Here is a 23,157-nt window from a genome sequence, read left to right as displayed (position 1 = left end):
CTGGGTATTAATTTAAAGGTGAGCATCAGCAGATGATAAATTAAGTGCTCAAGGATGAAACACAGAATAGATAAAGGTTTGAATTGTGATTTCTGCAGTCTTAAATTTGGGACATTGGAAGATAAATTGTGATATTTCTGCTCTTTTTATTGTAATGTAGAATACATGGAAATGCTAAATGTGTATATTTAAGTAAACTGAAACCTGTTTACCAATTGGGTAGGCAATTATAGGCCATTTATAAATGAAAGTTACTACTATTATCAAATATTTATGGGTAAAATTAAGATATTGATATAACATGTGGTAGAAAATATAAAATTGTAGTGATAATATTGATAATAATTGAACATACTTCTGTGTGGTCATGACACATGCTTCCCAATACTTTGGAGGCAGAGAAAGTTGAATCTCTGAGTTTGAGACCATCTTGGTCTATAGAGTAAGTTACAGGAGAGCAAGGGCTATACACAGAGATCATATCTGAAAAACAAAACAATTGGACATATTGTGAGGAAGAAAACATTGGCATCTCCATCTGTTTGTTTTTCCTCTGAAAAAGAGACTGCATTTAACTTCCTTGGGATTTAAATTACTTCCTATTTATATAAGACATCATAATGTTTGTATTCTTTTTTTTTTAAAGATTTACTTATTATGTATATAATGTTCTGTCTGCATGTATGTCTATATGCCAGAAGAGGGAGCCATATGTCATTACAGATGGCTGTGAGTCACCATGTGTTTGTTGGGAATTGAACTCAGGACCTCTGGAAGAACAGCCAGATCCCTTAGCCTCTGAGCCATCTCTCCAGCACCCCACAGATATATTCTTGAGTGACAGAAATCAGTTTTCCAAGTGTATATGTATAGGAAGTTCAAAAGCAGACAAGACAAAGTGATGTTAAAAGCCTTGCTGGGGCAGTGGTTGGTGATTGACCAGAGCTCCATGTAACATTCTAAGATTCTGCTTAAGAGTCTTTTGCTTCAGTCAAGTGTGATGTAGCACACTTGTAATCCCAACACTCAGAAGGTAGAGCCAGGAAACTCAGGAATTCAAGGCTAGTCTCAATATTTGTATTCTCATTAAAGGCAAATATGGGTTTACATTCTACAAGAACCAGAATTATTAATGATATAGGTTTCTTCTTCTTCTTTTTTTTAAAGCTACTCTTTTCTCATACAATACATCCTGACCACAGTTTTTCATCCCTCTACTTCTCCCAGTTCTTTGTCACCTTTCCTCTTCCCCAGATCCATTTCCCCTTCATTTGCCTTCAGGAAAGAGAAGGCATCCCAGAGACAACAACCAAGTATGTCTAAACAAGATACAATAAGACAAAGCAAAAGGCCTGATATTCAGGCCTGTCAAGTCAACCCAATAGGAGGAAAGCAGTTCCAAGACTGGGAAAAGGAGTCAGATATACACCTGCTACCGCTTTTAGAAGTCCCACAAAACAGCAAAATAACAACCACAGCGTATACACAGAAGAACTGGTGTTGACCCATGCAGTACATGTGCTGTAGCAATCCTTCTCTGTATTGCCAGTCCCCACATCATGACACAAAGACTTATTATTAATTATGAAACATTGGTCTTAGCTTAGACCTGTTCCTAACTAGCCTTTGTAACTTAATTAGTCCATGTCTATTAATCTACATGCTATCATGTAGCTTGTGGCTTTTACCTCTTCTCCTGTATGTCCTGCTTCCTCTGTGTCTGGCTAATGGCTTCCTCTTTCTTCTTCCCAGAGCTCTCTGTCTTGACATCATGCCTATACCTCCTGCCTAGATATTGACTGTTTAGCTTTTTATTAAATCAATTACAGTGACATATGTTTACACAGTGTAATAATCACTGAACATTTTCACCCTTTTGTCTAAGTAAAAACAAAAGCTTTAACTCTAACATAGAAAATACCCTATTTTCTATCTTCTCTTGGTGAGTCCAAAGTTTTGTACCTAATTTACTTTATATCATGACTAAATAAATCTATAACTATAACTATCTAGTCTTTAGCCCCATCAAAGACCCCAAAAGGATTAATATTATCTGCGTAAACAGAAAAATGCAGAACAAGCAACTTTAATACAATAAGAAATGATAGAAACAGCTGGCTACCTGGACAGTAACCCAAGGTTACTCTGCAATGTTGCAGCATCCACTTTTGTCTAATGCCTAGAATATTTGACAGACTTTTCTGTGAAGCAGGAATTTTAAAGGACTGTCTTACCTTGTCTTGGCAAAGTTAAGCAATCACATTTTGTGTCCTGCTTGTCCAGTTTGGATAGCACACTGTCAGCAGTCAAGGCAAGGGAAGTTTCTTTGCCCAGTGGCTAACTTTACCACAATGAAAGCGAACTCCATATGGAGGTTCTTCAATGTCCATTATCTTTATTGTGAAGTAGATTGCTGCTGCCAGGAGCAAGCGAGTCTCATTGTCATGAAAAGCCTTATGTTATTAAAACATTTTACATGCAATATTCTGTTGTTTTTTTAAAGTATCTGAAGGTCACCTATCTATATAAAATATATCTCTGTATGACCTTGAAAACATACTTATCATGACTACAAGTTTGATTGTTATAGATGATTCATTACTAACCTGTATTTTTATTATCTTAAATAGCTGTCAAGGACTAGAACTTTTCATTGCATTGTTAAATGAGGTGAATAGGTATAATACCTCAAACAAGAGTGGGAACATATATACAGTATAATAGAAATAGCCTTAAATTTGTATCAATATACAAAAATTCTTATAAATTTGAAATATTTGAGATTAGTCATTATTCAAAGTAGTCTCAACAGTCCACACTTTTCCCCCATCATTCTATACTATATACTCCCCCTTTTCCTTTAGAAAGAGGACTCTAAATCTAATCTTTGTTTAGCTTTTTTCCTGACCATTACCAGTAACAATTTGTAACCAACAATGACAAACATCCATAGCCCAATGAATGAGAAAAAAAAAAAAAACCCAAACACTTACCCTAACACTTGGGAATATGGGCATCAGGTTCTCTGGATTGCTTCCTGCTGTCTAGGAGTGATGGCATCTTTAGGGGACCCCGAGAAAATTGGGATAATGATCAAGTCCTGGGAGAGCTAGCTGTATCCTTTGTTGTCTTGTCTCTGTATAATAGAAAAGTGCAGATTTTATTTGAAGTCCTGACTTCTGTATGACATAGGGGACAAGGTGAGTTCATTTTATGTAGCCTATTTACATCAGCATAACTATTTACATCACCAAGTATTTGATCTTTGGAAGACTCAAAACCTCTATTCTTACCTTGTTGTTCAAGGCCTGTAGCTTCTTCTCTCAAATTGATTTTTCATTGTAACCGAGAAGCACATTCTAGTATTGCTGAGACTAATTGATTCCAATCATTTGGAGTAATTCTATTCCTAGGAAACTATGTATTTAACATCTGCCTCACATATGCTGAATGCATATCATAAGAAACTATTGCTTCCTTGTGGGAGGGAGGAATTGGTTATCTGGCTGCTGCCTAGCTGACAAAGCTATAGTGAACTTAGCTGTCAATCTGATTAGAGAATTGAGAAGGACAAATGAAAATGGCAGAGACTAATCTATATTGATTACTTAGACAGCTATCCCAAGATCTTAGGTCTCCATGGCATTGGATGCAGGGGTACCAGGACAGCAGCCTTGGCTGCCCGGCCCAGATGCTTTTCTGTAGAAGTAGGGAGGGATTGACTTTACTTTGTGTAGGCAGAGTCAGGCAATCAACTCTCGAGTGCCCTATTTGTTCACAATTTTGGCTGAGTCCTGGCAGGTTAAGGCTTTAGTGGTAGTCTTGTTCAATGGTTAGCATGATCACAGTCCAGGTGGAGTCAACTGTTGCTGTGTCCATTGCCTTTCTGGAGACCTTGGGGTTCACTGCTAGGATCTAGGAGTCTCTTTCTGTCATATAAATTTAAGAATCTTAAATGCCATATTTAGCAAATCTCTGACAGTTTGAGGACCATTATCTATTAAGTATAGTTCTGAACATCTCAAGGCTTACTCCTTTATTATCTTTAACAGTTTATAATACAAATAACAATTGATGTGGGATGCCCTTCCATGTGCTTAGAATATATGTTGCCTTTATTGGCTGTTTTGTCCTATATAGCTAGGCCAAATATACAATACAGCTAGGCAGGAAATCCAAGCAGAGATACAGGAAAAAGAAGGTGGAGTCTGAGAGATGCCAGCAGTCATCTACGAAACAGGATGTGAGGCAACAAGTCACAAGCCTTGTGGTAAAATACAGAATAATAGAAATGGGTTAAGTTGTAAGAGCTAGGTAATAATAAGCCCAAGTTAATAGGCCAAACAGTTTGTAATTAATGTTAAGCCTCTGAGTGATTATTTTATAAGTGACTGTGGGGACCAGAAACCAGTCCAGTGGAACTGAATGGGAGAGAGGAAAGCTTCCAGCTACAAACAATTTTTTGACTTGACACTCTCAGTGAGTCAGACTTAATAACAAAGTGCACAAGAGGTAAGGAACTTTTTTTGATACTTACATAGTGTACCGTTATAGTTCTCTGTATGACTTAGTTTACCGAAATAACTATAGCTTAGCAATGCTAGCAAAAACAAGGAGGTTAGTCATATGTATTTTAATTTCTCTTAGCTTGAATAGACCTTAAGTAGGGAGACTCTGTAAGCCAGTGGTTCCAAGGTCTCCCGCCCTCCCCCAGACTACTTTGGGCACCATCTTACTGTATCGTAAGTTAAGACTATCGTATTCTCTGGTGTTTATCAGTGGTCTTAAGTTTTAGCCTTTTATTTTTTATTTGTTTTTTTGCCTTTTATTTACTTATCAAGATTATATATTAACAAAGATATTATAATAAAATATCTTGTAAAATTTAAAATGTCTCATAGCCTCACAAATTTGAACATTTTAAGGACTTTTTTCTTTAAAAAAAAAATCCAGGTTATTTAACCCGTCTGTAAAACTCTAAAATTCCCCTTTAAAGAAGTTTAAGATCTCTTAATGTTGTGCTCTGGTAATAAGAAAGTACTTTGTTTCTTCAAGAATGAAGATGTAGAGCACAATAACTTGCAGAAGAAAAAATTAACCAGTGTCTCTATAATCAATATCCAGTGTCTCTATAATCAATGCCTAGTGGATTACTCTTCTGTTACAAAGTTTGGCTGCCTGCAAAATGTGTGAACACACAGAGATGCAGCTTTAATACCCAATCAAACAAGTATTGTTTTAAATACTGTCTCTTACAAACCTGGCTTTTAAGACAGAACAGGAATTAGACAAAACCTTATCCCAATTTAAAAGTATCCCCGGAGACCTGTTGTCTCCATGATTGACCTACACCATGTGGCTACCCTCAGTCAAAGTGGCAGTGGAGCCTTGATATCCACCTTACCCAACTCTAGTCAAAAAGGCAACTGTCCAGATGGCCACCTTTAGTCAAGACAGTAGCAAACCATGCGTTTCTCAGAATGGTTCCAACTCCAAGTTACGGGTTTTAAGTTGATCTTGTTACAGATTATTTTAGATCTGCAACCATACCCAATAACGTATAAGTCAATAATCCCTTAGCTGGTCAGCTCTTGTTCTTTCTTGCTATCAGGCTTTGACCTCAGACACAGAGACATTAAAAGCATACCTGGGCCTGAAAAAGGCTGAACCATAATCCAGTTCCAGACCCAGCTTTCTAATAAAGCAGAACAACTTTAATATTATTTACACCCAAATGACATGTGGATTCCTGTTATTACATTAGATTCAGTGGCCAGAAAGCCCAGAGGTAAATTCTGAGCCCAGGCAATTAGTTGCAACAGAAACAATTGATCTATCACCAAGACACATGGATCACAGAAAACTTACACATCAAGACCAGGGAAACAAGCATGCAATGACCATGTACATTTATGTATTTAACTGAGTTTGGTGCAATTCTGTGCTGCTCCATGTTTGCAACAGAACTTACAGGCACAGATCCATTTTTTATACATACAAAATAGACTTTTCCTACCTCCTCCAGTGTTGGAATTTCAGAGGAGTAGTAACTTGTGAGCAATTTAATTAACTAATTAGTTAATTAATTAATTTTTTTTCTGAGTGCAGAGGTGTTGCAGCAGGACTGGCTGCAGGCTTCCCTACTGGAGAAAGCTGTCCTTTGGCCCCACACACTGTATTCCATGAATCTATGCTCCAAAAGCTCCACCATTCCCATCACTTTTTGATTTGGGGTGGATCCTGGAGGAAGAAAGGGGCATGCAGACGGGCAACTCTCAGGGGGCCCAGAGGAGAACAGGGATCTTCTAGGATCCTGTATGAGAAGACACGGGGGGGGGGGGGGCTCGTAGGGAGTAGGCTAGTCTGTGGATGGGGATCAGGATATAGGTTGTGGCCTTGTAGAAATGTAGAGGGGGGCAAAGAAGGCAAGGAGATGGGAGGAAGATGGGGAGGCGGTGGATATAGGGGTGGGGTTTGTGTTGGTAGAGAGGATGGAAAGGCAGTAGGAAGAGGGAGAACAGAGAAAGGTGGTTGGGGGAAAGGTTGATGTTTGTCCTGGACAGGGAGAAGAAAGGGGCGAGTAAAGACAAGAAGGCTGCTCACTAGGTGGAGTGTGTGGAAGTGAAGAACGGGCAGGAGTAGGCCGGGCTGGAGGATGGAATGGGGGTACCAGTGTCTCAGGCACCTCAGCCATGGAGCTCCTGGATGAAAGGATGAGTAGAAGTGCCATAACCCTGGTCAATAAGATTTGGGCTTGTATGCACTATAAAGGGAGGGGCAGGAGCACAGGCCTCCAAAACCCTAGACACAAGGGAGCTCAGACCATTTGTCTACGTTCCTACAGTTTTCAGACCACGGAGGATGTTAAAATCAAGAGTGCCCTCTGGTGGCCATTTACACTGGTTATTTATTTATGTATTTATTTATTTATGTATTTATTTATTGATTTATTTTTGCATAAAGTCCGAGACAGCCCCAATTGGGATAAATTTTATAGCAGGCACCCCAGAGGTGACTGAGGATCAGGTTTAGATCTGGTGTTGTCCATTCCTGATCCTATGCTGGAAACCGAAGACTAGAACAAGGGACCCCCTACAGTAGCCTTGGAAGAAACGCCCTTTCAATCCAGCGAGGTTCCCCTGAACAGAGACTGTCTCTGTTCCAGAACGGGCTTGCCTTGGCATAGCTGCGACTTTTGGCAGGGGGCTTAAGATCTTTAACCAGATGGAGTACCCAGTACCTCTTTAGGCACTGGCTGGAAAAGGGCGACTGACTCCAAATCAAAAGTTGATTGAGTCAGGCAGAGAGTGGGAGTGGTCCCCAAGCAGCCTGGGGCCCTGTCCTCCAGCTGGGAGCTCAACTTCTGGGTTTTTGATACTCGATGATAGGTTTCTGCCAGTGCAAAAGGCAAGATCAGATCAGATTAGAAACACATAAAGGCAGGTTTATCTGGTGTCCTTGGCAGGTACATTGGTTCCAAACAATGAGGTCGGAGAAATCACACACCTGGACTGAGGCAGGGAGGTTCTGAGAGGTGATGGATGACAAGTCAGCCAGGAGCTTGGGCTGTGCACAAGTATGGTCAAAAGTATGCCTCTGGGCAGGCACTTGGGCGGGCTGGCCATGTCAGAAAGGTGGTTTGCATTGGCTTCTGGGAATGTGAACCTGGGTTTTTGGTGCCATACCTTTGTTCAGAGTTTTCTCAGTCTGGCCAGGTTTGGGAGGAAGAAGTAAGACATACAGGGTTTGCCAGCTTGTGCAGGGTTCCAGAAGAAAGGGTGTGGGCTCAATCACATTTAGTGGGTCTCAAGTTAAACCAAATATTGATTGGCCTCTCCTACAAAGTCTGCACCACCATTGCCCTAGCACATCTTGCTAGCAGGGCAGATTGTAGGTTTTGTGGCTGGGTTGGTATCCAGTTTTCTCTTTCTGTAGTGCACAGAATACCTTCTCATACCAGATAAACTAGAATGCCCACACCAGCTCGGCCTCCCTGCATTTAATGAACTGCATGGATGTTGTCCTTAGTAGTGGGGCCCTACTCTACGTATTCAGAAAGGGACCTTCTGTCCTAGCATCAGCCTTGATTGTTTAGAGATTTCCACAAGATCCTCTCAGGCAACAGGTCAACCAAATTCAAGCTAGCCCCACCACTGGGAAGCCTTGCCTGGTCACAGCAGCTGTCCTGGCCAGGCTCTGTATCCTCCATTGCTAGGAGTCCCCACTAGGGTCACCATTTTAGATTTTAGGAAGTTTCCGCTTCACTAGTTTCCCACCACCCCCACAGTCCACAATTCAAACAGTCTTTCTACATTCCTTCCCTCCATCCCTTTACCTCCCCACATAAGCCTTTTCTGTTCCCATTCCCATCCCCACAAAATTTATTCCATTTCCTCTTACCAAGGAGGTCCATGCATCTCTACTAGAATCCTCCTTTTTATCTAACTTCTTGTGGTCTGTGGATTGCAGGCTGGTTGTCATTTACTTAAAAGCTAATATCCACGTATAAATGAGTACATACCATATTTTTCTTTCTGGATTGGGTTACCCTCACTCAGGAGGAATTTTCTAGTTTCATCTGTTTGTCTAAAAATTTCATGATGTCATTGCTTTTTAACAGCTGAGTAATTCTCCATTGTGTAAATAAGTATCACATTTTCTTTATCTATTCTTCAAGTCAGGGATTAATTTTGGTTTGAAGTCCATTTTAGTAGATATTAAAATGGCTATACCAATTTGCTTCTAAGTTCATTTGCTTGGAGTATCTTTAACTAACCTTTTATCCTGAGGTAATGTTTATCCTTGATATTGAGGTGTTTTTATTGGATGAGGCAAAAAGATGGATTCTATTTTGCAATCCATTCTGTTAATCTGTGGATTTTTTAAATTGGGGAATTGAAGCCATTGATATTGAGAGATTAATGATCAATGATTGTTAATTTCTGTTTTGTTGCTGTTGTTGGTAATGGTTTTCTTTTTCTTGTTTTCGTTTTTCTACTTTTTGATTTTATTTTACATTCCAACCACAGTTCTCTCTTCCATCCCCCCCTTTTCTTTGTGTGTGTGATTGTGTGCTTATGTGTGCTCTCCTTATTTTGGTTTTGCTGGTATGAGAGTACTTTCTGAGTTTTCATGAGTGTAGTTAAATCCCTTGTTTTGAATTTTTCTTTTTAGCAACTTTTGTAGGGGTGGATTGTATGTAGAGAGATATTGTTTAAATTTGACTTTATCATGGAATATTATATTTTCTACATCTATGGCGATTGAAACTTTTTCTGGGTATAGTAATCTGGGCTGGCATCTATTATCTCTTAGAGTCAGAAGTACATTTTTCCAAGCCCCTTTGTCTTTGAGAATCTCTGTTGTGATAGGTCTGATAGGTTAGACTTTATATGTTACTTGGTATTTTTCCTTTGCAGATTTTTTAAAATTTATTTTTCTTATTTTACGTATCGATCCCAGTTCCCTCTCTGTTCCTCCCTCCCTCCCTTTCTCTCTTCCACCCTCCCATGACTCCTAACCACTCTCCCATCCTATCTTCCCACTCCACTTGTAGGGTGATACCTTCCTGGAGGGGTCATATAAATCTGTCAAGTCATTTGGAGTAGGTACTAGGCCCACCCTCCTGTCTCTAGGTTAAGGGAGTATCTCTCTGGGGAATGTGCTCCCAAAGTCCTTTTGTGCATTCTGGTTCCACTGTCTGAGGTCCCTTAGACTTTCCAGGCCTTCTAACTGAGACCCATGTTCAGGGGGTCTGAGTTGGTCCAATGCTGGTTTCCCAGCTATCAGTCTGGGGGCCCATTAGCTCCTCCTTGTTCAGGTCAGCTGTCTCTGTGGGTTTCTGTAGCCTGGCCTTGTCCTCTCTCTATGCATCTGGATTCCAGTTCAGCTCAGTGTTTAGCTGTGGGTGTCTGCTTCTGTTTCCATCAGTTACTAGATGAGGGTTCTATGCTTTGTATGTTTAGTGTTTTAATTTTCTCCTCTGGACCAATCTATTTGGTGTTCTGTGTATGAAGAGTTTTCCTATCCTACAGCTGCTCTCAAATAAATACATCAAGACTTATATTAATTTTAAATGCTTGGCCAATAGCTCAGGCTTATTACTAGCTAACTCTTACATTTTAAATTAATCCATGTTTCTGCCATGTTGTTCAGTATGTCCTGTTGCCTCTGTGGCTCCTGTTGACTGTCCTGATTGCCCTCCTTTCTCTCTTTATCCTCAATTTGATTATACATTATACATTTTGTCTGGCTATTGGCCAATCAGCTCTTATTAGCCAATGAGAGTGATACATATTCATAGTATACAAAAGAATTGTTCTACAGCATTTCCCATTTTCTGTCTAATTAAGAAAGAAAGTTTTAACCTTAACAGAGTAAAACTATATATGACATAATACTTATCAAGTAAGAATAACAGGTACAATATCCAATCCATTTGTATTTGGCAAAATTAGAGAAAATACTCAATCATCTATCTTATCTTGGTAAGCCTAAAATTTTAAATTTATGGGAGGGGTAGGGAACTGGGATTGATATGTAAAATAAGATTGCTTCTAAGTTAAATAAATAAATTAAAAAGGTAAAAATTTAAATACAGTTTATTTTATATTATAACTTAGAAAAACTATCATTATAACTAGTTTTCAACTCTATCAAGGACCACAGAAGGATGAACTGTTACCTGATGACAGGGACCCAAATTCCTCTGCAATATTGGGGCAACCAACTCTAGATGCCTAGCTCTGTAGAAGCCCAGCATATCTTACCTACTTTCCTGTGAAACAGAATTCTGACAGACTATCCTATCTTGTCTTGGCAAAGTTTGGCAGTCACCTTTTTTGTCTCCTGGTTAAGTTTGGACAATATACCATCAGCAATTGAGGCAAGGACAATTCCCCCCTCCCCTACATGTTTAAGTTTTTTCCATTTTTTTCTTGTGCTCTAGAAATATTGTCCTGGCTTTATTGATTGTGTTCTTACACTAGCAACTAGGCATCTGAGTTTGGGTGGTTATAAGTTTTGGTACTAATTTCTGGATTTATCTTCATTGAGTGGGTGTTTTGTTTCTTGGTTTTTGTTCCTACTCTAGATTATCAGAATGTATTGGCTCTTTACCTTGACTGCTCATCAGGAGCTTGGATGCTTGCTGGTGTTGGAGATTGGTGGAAGGGGAGGCCAAGATGAGTTAGCTTGTTACACTGCTAGGCATGACCCTGAGTATTGGTTCTGGATAACAGTGGGGTAGGTCCATGGGCATCCTACCTTATCTGGTAGCAGGTATTATCTGTGGTCAAGTTGGGGTATGGGATACAGCAAAGAGGCAGGGAAGGAAGAATGGTGTGAGATGGTTTATGGGATCCATAGGAGATGTGGATGGAGGAGGCAGGGAGCTACAGCTGGTTTCTGTTGCAACACTAGGAGCAACCATGAGAACTGGATCTGGAGTAAAAGAGAGTGGGGAAGATCAGTGGGCAGCCTACCTGGTCTTCTGGTAGACATGGCCTCTCAACCACTAATATATTTAATATATTATATTATAATATAATGTATATTATATTACTAATTATATATTAATAAATGTTACTTTTTGTTCCATTTAAAATTACTTTTTATTTTCCAGCTTTCAAAAGTCTATGGTCCTGTGTTCACTCTGTACTTGGGCAGGAAGCCTGCTGTGGTATTGCATGGATATGAAGCTGTGAAAGAAGCCATGATTGATCATGGGGAGGAGTTTGCTGGAAGAGGAAGCTTCCCAGTGGCTGATAAGATTGGTAAAGGCTTTGGTAAGTGTCTATGTGCCAACATGTCCATTCATCAACATGCCCACATATGTAGGTGTCCATGTACATATGCTGGGCTATGGTCATAGGGAATGTAATCTTGAAAACCTCATTCAGACCCAGCTTGGCTTTCCGTGTGGCAGCTGCCCATCAGTACCCCTTCCTTATTTGGGATCTCCTTACTCATTTCTGCTATTTTTTTTTTAAGGTATAGTTTTCAGCAGTGGCAAGATCTGGAAAGAGATGCGACGCTTCTCACTCATGACTCTGCGGAACTTTGGAATGGGGAAGAGGAGCATTGAGGACCGTGTTCAAGAGGAAGCCCACTGTCTTGTGGAGGAATTGAGGAAAACCAATGGTAAGTGTTACTCATCATCGACTTCTGTCTTGTTATTAGGTCTTTGAGAATTTTTGAGGGTGGCCAGAGCTTACATTCTGTGTTATGGCTCAGTTTTCATATGGAAAATGTGATTTTAAACAAAAAAAGGAGAGCTTTTATATCTCTGGATTTTGTTGTGTGGTGGGATTCTGTCTGTTGTAGAGGGAGGGTACAAGTAATAATTTATTTTAGATATCTTCCAGCTGTTTTGTTTTCAAAAACAAAATAACTATGTGAATTTAGGTTTTAAACTTATTTTCTGATGATTTAAGGAACAATAATTTCCCTCAACATAAATATTAATTTAGCTAGCAAACATTTGGTTTGTGACTACAGTAGTACTCACTGTATCACACCTGTATAGGACTGGAGCCAGATACTGTAATTGTCTTCAATTGGACTAGTATAAATGATAAACCTCAGGTCTATGCATGAAATTCTGGTAGATGTTGCTGTGAAACACATTTTTTTTAAAAACTTGGCTATATCTTCATAAAGATTTATCAGTTTCCTGCCGGCAGGATCCTTGACCCCCATCGCAGGGCATCTGCTAAAGAGGCCTGAGCTGGAGAGTGCCAGGCCCAGGTTAGATCTGCCTATAGGCACAAGGAACATCCTGAGTCCCTGCCTTCAAGATCTTTGACCCTCATCTCCAGTCTTCTGCTGGAGCCTGATCGCTGACCCCCATCGCCAGGCCCCTGCCTGTGGAGAGACCTCCTAGAGAGCTTGGACCACCCAGAGATTCAGACATTGAACCTCTGATCCACCTAAGCCCACCAGGGAAGTACCATAGGCGGTAATACAAGAAAACACCTAACAACAGAAAGACAATCATGACACCACCAGAGTCTAGGAAATCTACACCAACTAGACCAAAACACAACAAAGCAGATGAAGCAGAAGAGAACCACATTAGAGAACTAACAGCACAACTGAAAGCCTTAGAACAAAAAGTTGCAAACTCACCCTGGAGGAGTAGACACCAGGAAATAATTTGAGGGCTGAAATCAACAAAATAGAAACCAGGAAAACAATACCAAAAATCAATGCAAAAAAGAGTTGGTTTTTTGTTTTTGAGAAAATCAACAAGATAGACAAACCTCTATTTAAACTAACTAAAAAGCAGAGAGAGAACATGCAAATTAACAAAATCAGAAACGAAAAGGGAACATAACAACAGACACAGAGGAAATCCAGACAATTTTCAGGTCATACTTTGAAAACCTGTATTCCACAAAATTTGAAAATTCAAAGGAAATGGACAAATTTCTGGATAACTATCACTTACCAAAATTAAATCAAGAACAAACAACTTAAATAGACCTATAACCCGCAATGAAATAGAAGCCGTCATCGAAAGCCTTCCAACAAAAAAAAAAAAAAAAAACCCAGGGCCAGATGGCTTCAGTGCAGAATTCTACCAGAAATTCAAGGAAGAACTAATACCAATACTACTCAAATTGTTCCACACAATAGAAACAGAAGGTTCATTACCAAACTCTTTCTACGAAGCCACAATCACCTTGGTACCCAAGGCTCACAAAGACACAACTAAGGAAGAAAACTATAGACCAATATCCCTGATGAACATCGATGTTAAAATACTGGAAAACAGAATTCAAGAATACATTAAAGAAATTATCCAACATGACCAAGTAGGCTTCATCCCTGGATTGCAGGGATGGTTTAACATACAAAAATCTATCAACGAGATCCACCATATAAACAAACTGACAAAGAAAAACCACATGATCATCTCCCTAGATGCTGAAAAAGGGTGTTGAGCCTAGATGCTCAATACCCTTTCATGATAATGGTCTTGGAGAGATTGGGGATAACAAAAACATACCTAAACATAATAAGAGCAATATACTGTAAACCAACATCCAACATCAAACTGAATGAAGAAAATCTTAAGGTGATTTCTCTAAAATCAGAAACAAGACAAGGCTGCCCTCTCCATATCTCTTCAATATCATACTTGAAGTTATAGCTAAAGCTGTAAGACAACAAAAGGAGATCAAGGTGATCAAAATTGGAAAGGAAGAAGTCAAACTGTCTCTATTTGCAGATGATGATATGATAGTTTTCACAAGTGTCCAAAAAACTCTACCAGGGAACTCCTACAGCTGATAAACACCTTCAGCAAACTAGCAGGATACAAGATAAACTCAAAAAAATCAGCAGCCCTATTTTATTCAGACAACGAAGAGTCTGAGAAAGAAATCAGAGAAACATACAATAGCCACAAACAACATAAAATATCTTGGGATACCACTTACCAAACAAGTGAAAGACCTATATAATAAGAACGTTGTGGCTTTAAAGAAAGAAATTAAAGAAGATACCAGAAAATGGAAAGATCTCCCACGCTCTTGGATAGATAGGATAAATATAGTAAAAATGGCAATCTTGCCAAAAGCAATCTAGATTCATTGCAATCCCCATTAAAATCCCACCACAATTCTTCACTGACCTTAAATCAACTTTATATGGAAAAATAAAAGAGCTTGAGGGGCCATCACCATCCCTGACTTTAAGCTCTACTACAGAGCTATAGTTCTGAAAACAGCCTGGTATTGGCACAAAAATAGACAGGTAGACCAATGGAATAGAATCAAAAATCCTGATATAAACCCACACACTTTTGATTCAAGTTATTTTTACTTTAGGGTCTATGGATTTGAGTTTTGTAAGTGCTTTATAAAGTGTAATAATTTGATTTTAGTAATTTTATTGTAGAGACCACCTCAAAGAATATACAAATGTGAAAATGTAAGGAATTTAGGGGAAGATGGACAACATGTAAGTTACTTCTCTTGCTGTAATAAAATACCTGACAAAAGTAACTGAAGAAAGGGAGAGATTATTTGGGCTTATAATTTTTGGTTTTAATCATCATGATAGGATGTCACAGATGGGGAGCTTGAATCACCTCCTGGTCATCCTGTAAGTTCAGTGAAAAGCAGAGGATAAGGATGCTCCTGCCTGGTCAACCTCCTTCCATTCCACTGCAGTCCAATGCCCAAGTCTACAGGGTGGTGTCTCCCTCAGTTAGAATGGACCTTCTCATCTCCCTGACTGTCCATAAGCCACTATCTCTGGTGATGCTAGAGCCTGTCAAGTTGACAATCAATATTAATCACCACAGGTGTTTACTTCCTTTTAAAAGTAAGAAATCAGAGGGCTTTTAGACATAGAAATGAGAAATAAAAATTAGCTATTTCTTACTTTTGTTTGCTTTCTCTTTGAGGCCTATTTCAAACAAAGACCTCCATTTTAATTTTATCCCAAGAAATCCATTATATATTTAATGTTTATTTATACAACTTTCAATTCAGAAAGCATAGGTGTGTTTCCTTTTCATGTTAGTTTCTGAATATGTGAAATTAACACCATCTCTCTGTTTATTATACTCTACTGGCTAAAGACATGAGCCTTTAACTCCCATATATAAATTTTCCCAAGTTCCTACCATTCTTTCCATTTCTTTCTTTTTTTTTTTCTTGTGGGGAGATGTTTTTTCCCCCTTCATTTTTACTTGTTCTTTGAGAAATTTGTACAGTATATTTTGATCGTATCCACACGCCACCTCTTCCCAGATCCACCCTGCCTTCCATCCCCATGTATCTTTGTACCATGTTTAGAGGCTTTATAAACAGACTTCCATCTTGTAAGAAGTCATGAATTGCCTAAAGGTTTAAAAAGTCCCTTTCCCCTTTCCCAACAGCAGACCACTGGGGTGAAAGACTGGTCCATAAAGTACAAGATAGAAACTGAGTGTACTCAATTTCATGATTTGGATAGATGGCCAGTTCAGTGAAACCATATTAAATATAAAAATAGTACACTAATGTAATGCATATTTTTATATCTGCCAGGCCATGTATGGGTAAGACTTACTTAAATCTTCATAAGTTCCTTTACCTGTCAAGAGATAACAGTGTTTATACACATATATTTCAGTGGCATTTTCAATTGTTCCCAACTCTTCAGATTCACCTTGTGATCCGACCTTCATCCTGGGCTGTGGTCCCTGCAATGTGATCTGCTCCATTGTTTTCCAGAATCGTTTTGATTATAAAGATAAAGAATTTCTTAACTTTATGGATATCTTAAATGAAAATGTAGAGATTCTGAGTTCCCCTTGGATGCAGGTGAGCTCAAGCTTCTTTCTTTAAAAATAAAAGCAAACAAAAACCAAAAACCAACAAAACCCCCAAACCACTTAAAGCTATGGGCTCCCTGAAACTTGAAATATTCTTTAGAAAAATGAAGGTTTAACTGTGGGCTGTTAGAACTCTGTTCATTGACTTTCCATTAAATCTCAAATCACTTTCTCTATAAATTGTCAAGTCACTGCTCAGAATACCTGCATAACTCGGTGGATATGTATTTCACTTTTGAAATGTTATCAACAAGGCTTGTGCTCCATTCAATACTTTAGAGATTTTATCATCAAACACTTAGGAGAAACATCATAATTTTCAATGTGAATATTTTCTTCAAGTAGGGACAGTGTTTGGAATCAAAACTGCCAGGACTTGTGGAGTATGGCAGTGTTTATTAAATGATAAACAGTTGACAGTCTAAGTAGCGGAATATCTGACATAGGGTTGGCAAAACATTTGACTAGTGTCTGGGTCCCATCCGATTTTCCTATGCGTTGAGCTGAGCGAGACAATTTGTCTAAACGATCTTGAAGAAATCATCCATTTAGTATCTAGCAAGGAAAGCACGTGGGACTAGAGAGACTGAGTCAGGGGAGTAATAGGTAAGAGAGAGAGAGAGAGAGAGAGAGAGAGAGAGAGAGAGAGAGAGCATAAAAGAGGGAGCCATTATAGGTTTGAAGAGAAAACTGACTCTAGAGAAATGTCCAGAGACCTACAAGATTGCTGCCAACTAACAATTTGAGCAACAGTGGAAAGACTATCATAAATGCCCTTCCCTGATAATGATCAACAACTAACTTATCCACCATCATAGAGCCCTCATCTAGTAGCTGATGGAAATAGAAGCAAACACACACAACTGAACACTGAGCTGAGCTGGAATCCAAATGCATAGAGGGAGGACAAGCCCAAGCTACAGAAACCCACAGAGACAGCTGACCTGAACAAGGAGGAGCTAATGGGCCCCCAGACTGATAGCTGGGAAACCAGCATTGGACCAACTCAGACCCCCTGAACATGGGTCTCAGTTAGAAGGCCTGGAAAGTCTAAGGGACATCTGACAGTGGAAACAGGATGTGTCCCTGGTGCACAAAGGGATTTTGGGAGCATGTTCCATGGAAGGGTACTCTCTTAACCTAGAGGCAGGAGGGAGGGACTAGTCCCTACTCCAAATGACTTGATAGATTTAGATGATTCTTACAAGAAGACATCACCCTACTAGTGGAGGGGGGGGGATAGGATGGGAGGATGGTTGGGAGGCATGGGAGGGTGGAAGAGAGCGAGGGAGGGAGGAAGGGAGGGGGAACTGGGATTGATATATAAAATAAGAACAATAAAAAAAAAAGAAAAAGGAATCATCCAACTGCTCTTCACAGGTTCACAGTTGTACTTTAATAATTCTTAAGACTCTCACTGATAAAATTATTGTTCTGTGTCTGAATGAGAGTGGCTGATAGAGATTAAAGTAGCAAGGATGGTGTCTATGCTTCCAATCGGGATATTCCAAGTCCCTTCCTTCATCTCTGTTGCAGTCTACAAAATGTAAATCAGATCAATTTATGCCACTTTATATTCAGGGTTGTAGTGAAGATATTGTATAGAAAATAAAGTGGTGTAAAATTCATATATGGAATAAAGATTGCATGAGAATTTAAGCAGTGGTTATTATATTTGAGCTGGTTCATCATGTTATTCTATTGACATCTCTACAAGCAGAGAGAATTTCTATATACACCATAAAAGTCACTCAGCAAGATGGATAACATATATTATTCATTTTCGTATGTATTCTTTCTGATCAAGGTCCACTATAAGGCACAGATATATACATCTTATGTTTTAAACTTTTATCATTTTCTTTTGTAGATTTGCAACAATTTTCCTTCTATTATTGATTATCTACCAGGAAAACACAGAAACTTACTTAAAAATTTCACTTTTTTAAAACATTACTTTTTGGCAAAAGTAAAAGAGCACCAAGAATCACTGGATGTTAACAATCCTCGGGACTTTATTGATTGTTTCCTGATCAAAATGGAACAGGTAATATGTTAATAAAACTCCAATCCAGTTATCTGATTGCTTGAGCATCCTTTGTCCCATGAATAGTTTCTGTCTTACAGGGATACTTACATGGTTCAGACCAGTAATGTTTGACAGCACTGTGTGCCTAATATGTACATGAATTTACAGTAAGCATCTCAGGCAATATAAAGTTAAGTAATCTGAATATATTAACCCTATGGTTTTTAGACAAAAATTGTCTAGCTGAAAAGTCATATAACTCAATGGCCCCGTGGAATGGAAACATTTCCAAAACTCTTGGGAAAAATTTCCATGACATGATATAAAGATGAATACCGTCTTTGCAGATTATGTTTGGAAACTTAGAAAAGCAGATCAAGCTAGGCACACTTTCTACAGCATCTTGAGCCTGAATTAAATCTTAAAAGATTAGCTGTGGACAGGTGAGGGAATTCCAGGTGAATTTTACGTTGTAGGTTGCGGTGTGAGAAGGGGATCAGTGCCAAGATGAAAGGTGCCTTAAGTGAGGTAACTTCAAGCTGATTGACATGGACATGGAATTAAAGACTGATGGCTCTCAGACACCTGCATGAATAAATGCTTCTGTCGTGGCTCTGTTTGTTGAAAAGCCACTTATTTTCTCCAGAGACTGTTGGCACTCATCGTAAACGTAAGGTGTCTGTTTTGCGAGATCTCTGTTCTGATCCACTGATGTTAGCTGCATCGGGATTTACTCTCCGTATTTAAGCATTATACATTACTCACAAGTGTTAGGGACCTTTCATTTTTCTTTACCACATTGTCTTCATGACTAGCCCTCATATAACATGCTGTCTGCCTTTTCTCCTTCTTTTGTGTGTTTTGAGTAAACTATTGACAATAAAGGAAATGGGGTATCAATTTTTTGTTTATATCTCTTTGGCAAGGTGGTACACTGCATGGCTTACCTGACTGAGGAGTCTCATGCAATATTTTTCCAGACAGGATACTGGGTATAGGAGGTGAATATGGGTCAGTCGGGGTCTGCATGTCTTTTGAACACATGTCAGTTTATTACTCTGCTGCACTTTTCAGGATCTCTCAGGAAACTCATCACATGTAAGTTATTTAATTCACTGACAAATAATTTGCTGGCTAACACAGTCAAACCATTCCTAGGAAAAGAACAACCCAAAGACGCAGTTTATTTGTGAAAACTTGGTCTTCTCAGCATCTGACCTGTTTGCTGCAGGGACAGAGACGACAAGCACAACCCTGAGGTACTCTCTGCTGCTCCTGCTCAAGCACCCAGAAGTCACAGGTAAGGACACAGTGGGAAGCGAGTGAGTTTCAGGAAGGAATGAAAGATACCCCTAGAGTCCTTGATTTTGTTTGTCTTAAGGGCGCCTCAAACTTTAACTTTCTGTGCCACTACAATCTGCTACATTTATCAGGGGGACTGAAGTGAGATGCCTCGGCCCATAGCAGAGGAGAATGCTTCACAGAAGTGAAGACAGAAGGCAGGAGAAACGATGAGAAAATGTACCGTTCTAGTGCCTTGATTTCATGGGATGTGATCGTGTCCACACAATTTGCTTTTGAAATGCAAATTAGTTTAAATAGGAAAAAGCCATATCTTGAGGATAGTTTTCCTTATTCTGACAATTATATATATTTATTATTTTTCTTTATATTATATTTTTCCCTCTCCCTCCCTCCCTCCCATGCCTCTGCCCCCCATTCCATCCCATCCCTTCCCTTCCACAGTTCTTCTTTTGTTGGAACAGAAACTCTCCTTACAGAAGAAGAAATACCAATTCTAGAATTTAGTGAGACATAATCCAGGAAATTACTCTAAAAATGCAGCTCCATTAAAAAGACATCTTCCTTTAGGCAGAATTTCTAAAGGCATTTTATTTACTATTCTAGAAATAAATTTCCATAAAATACTACTTAACATAGGGCAGATTGTTGGGGGTGTGTTCTACAATTTTATCTTAAAAATATTCTATATATATAAGTGTTTTGCACACATTGGTGTATTTGTATCATGTGCATGCCTGTTGCCCACAGAGAACAGAGTTACCAAATACTTAGTAACTGAAATTTACAGGGGGTTATGAGCCACCATATGAATGCTGGAAATGAACCCAGGTCTTCATGTGATAAGAAGTAATGGACTTCAGGAATCCAGAGAGCTCCTGGGGAAGAATGAAACTGTCAGGGAGGTTCTCAACATCACACTCAGGAAATACTCAGTTTAGAATGGACCAATGGATGATGAAGGTATGAGGAGAGAATCTAGGACAAAAGTAGTTGATACTCTGAGACTTCCCCATAACTGGACAGTATTGGCAGGACTTTGAAACATCTATTTGAATATTTCAAAAATAATTCCATTAAAATGGAAAAAAGTGTAAACTGATAAAGAGAAATAGAGTTAAGTCCAAGATAGCACCATCAATGGCAATAGCATCAACACAACAAAGAAAGAAAAATTGTTTTCTTACTAGGGCACAGATTTTATGTAGTCACAAAGATTTAACCAATGGATACAACCAAAGTTTCCCTATGAGGATTGGATTGAGGGAAATGTTTATATTTAATACATATAGAGAATATGAAACCATTACTTCCACATGAAGAATTTAATTTCTCTAATGATGGATAAGAAAGGAGTAGTAATTACATATAAATATAAACACAAATTTCAGGAGAAATTGTTAGTATGTGGCTATATATGGGAAGTAAGAGGGTACTGCATACCTTTGGAAAACACATACGAGCATGCATGCAATAATTTGTTAGATGTACTGCATTATTTTGATATAAATAATGTTTGATCAATAGTTTTCTTCGGTAAGAGCTGATTTTCTTGACTTGTTCTGTTTATTATTTGAAAGTAATAGTTAATGTTGACTTTTAAGTATGCTAATTGATAAACATATAAGGCCTATGTATTTTGACATCTAGAATATATGATAGTAGTATTTATATCATAGCAACTATCACTTAATTAGCATATATTATGCTTTCATAATGCTACCAGGCATCTTCATCTTTCCACAAATAACCCTGAGTTGTGACCAATGTGCCACTTCCTTTTTCTGTCATTTTTCACTGTGTTGAACCAGCCAAAGTCCAGGAAGAGATTGACCGTGTGATTGGTAGAAACAGAAGCCCCTGCATGCAGGACAGGAGTCACATGCCCTACACTGATGCTGTGTTGCATGAGATTCAGAGATACATTGACCTCCTTCCCACCAGCCTGCCCCATGCAGTGACCTGCGACATTAAGTTCAGAAACTATTTAATTCCCAAGGTAATTTTCCTTTGTTTACACTGTACCTTAAATGCTCTTGATCTCGAATGAGTAAGTGAAATTAAATCATAAACCCAAGATATTGGTCTTGCAATTTCAGATCACCAGTGTTGAAGAGAAAGTTGTAAATACCTTCAGGGAGATTAAGCCAATCAAGCTGCTTACAGTATATTTGCAAGTAGACTGTGATTGGTCCCACTTTTCTGTCTCCACAAGATAGGAGAAATGAAAACATTTTAAATCTGGAAGCTGGATGGATTTTTATGCTTTTTCCAGTAAGAGATAATACAGAACAAGTCTTTATTTGTGGAGCTTTATATCTTCCAAATCTACTCTCCATTTAAAACCACTTGACTGCTTACATTTTCAAATAAAACATAAAGTTCAGATTTTCAGTCTTTGAAAAGACTCTTCTAGGATTTTATCAGGATGCTAAGAAGTATATAGGCATATTTAGAGAAAAAATATGTCTCTCTCTCTCTCTCTCTCTCTCTCTCTCTATATATATATATATATATATATATATATTCATTATATATTGACCCATTAAATCTTTCAGTTCATGGTATTATGTACTCAGCTTCAAGGTTGGTTTGTGTCATTGTACTCTAGCAGTTTACTTCCAGTTATAACATTGGAAGAAAAAAATGGACAAAAGATATCCTATAGGACTCATATGTATTGGCATATGTTAACTATGTTGATAGTGGAAACAGCTACTTCTTCCTGTCTGAAGATAATATTCAGATCTCTCCATTGTAGAAGCTCTGCTTTTTTTTGTAAATAAAATGTATGGCATGGCCCATTGATATATTATGAATAGCCTGCTTGGTGAGTTATCTGATCAGTTTCTCAGTTTCAATATTTATTTTCGAGTAAACTGATGACCCTGACTGGAATTGTTACAAAATCAGGAAACTTCTAAGTTTGCCGTCCCTTTAATTTTTTTCAAGTAGTCTTAAATGTAATACATATCTCATCTATATTTTAAAACTAAGGCAAATAAACTGTGCGTTGGGGAAAAACCTGAATAATGTTTTATTTATTTTTGGCTGTGTTATTCCAGAAGACATTGTTAATTTTTTTTTCTTTTTGCAATCCTCAAACCACTTATTGACAGCAAGCCTCTATAGCTGTGAACCACGTGAGGGGCAGTAGTGTGGGAACCAGCAAAGTGTCCCTTGCATGGGCGCTGCCACCCTGGGAATGCTGTGAGCTCATGGCAAGCAGAGCATAAATAATACTGGTGGGCAGGTGTGGGCAACAGGGATATCACAGGACAGCCACCTCGGAGAGCTATCGGGGACATGGGGACACAGGACACACGAGGCTACAGAGGCACACGGACACAAAGGGGCAGTGGGTAACACAGGACATGCCAAGGCGATGAAGAAACAGAGTTGGAATTCTGGGCTGTTCTGGACACTACCCAGCAGGCTTCCTCCTCAATCACTCAGGCCACGGGGTTTGCAGGCAAGACACACTGAGGAAGAGTTA

General features: G+C 38.8%; 2 protein-coding genes across 2 annotated transcripts in view; both read left to right on the top strand.

Moving 5' to 3' along the window:
- LOC127233441 (cytochrome P450 2C26) overlaps nucleotides 1-23,157 on the top strand; it is a 117,872-nt gene that overhangs the window by 44,741 nt on the left and 49,974 nt on the right. The window lies entirely within an intron of this gene.
- LOC127233444 (cytochrome P450 2C19) overlaps nucleotides 1-23,157 on the top strand; it is a 30,742-nt gene that overhangs the window by 4,152 nt on the left and 3,433 nt on the right. The window contains exons 2-7 of the mRNA XM_051199927.1: nucleotides 11,624-11,786; nucleotides 11,992-12,141; nucleotides 16,159-16,319; nucleotides 18,201-18,377; nucleotides 19,518-19,659; nucleotides 21,473-21,660. Of these exons, the coding sequence (XP_051055884.1) occupies nucleotides 11,624-11,786; nucleotides 11,992-12,141; nucleotides 16,159-16,319; nucleotides 18,201-18,377; nucleotides 19,518-19,659; nucleotides 21,473-21,660 (981 nt within the window). The remainder of the gene's footprint in view (nucleotides 1-11,623; nucleotides 11,787-11,991; nucleotides 12,142-16,158; nucleotides 16,320-18,200; nucleotides 18,378-19,517; nucleotides 19,660-21,472; nucleotides 21,661-23,157) is intronic.

The sequence above is a fragment of the Phodopus roborovskii genome, unplaced genomic scaffold (genome assembly GCF_943737965.1).
Source record: "Phodopus roborovskii unplaced genomic scaffold, PHOROB, whole genome shotgun sequence".
Classification (NCBI taxonomy): Eukaryota; Metazoa; Chordata; class Mammalia; order Rodentia; family Cricetidae; genus Phodopus; species Phodopus roborovskii.
Note: the sequence above shows the minus strand (reverse complement) of the source record. Positions and strands in the feature narration are given on the sequence as shown.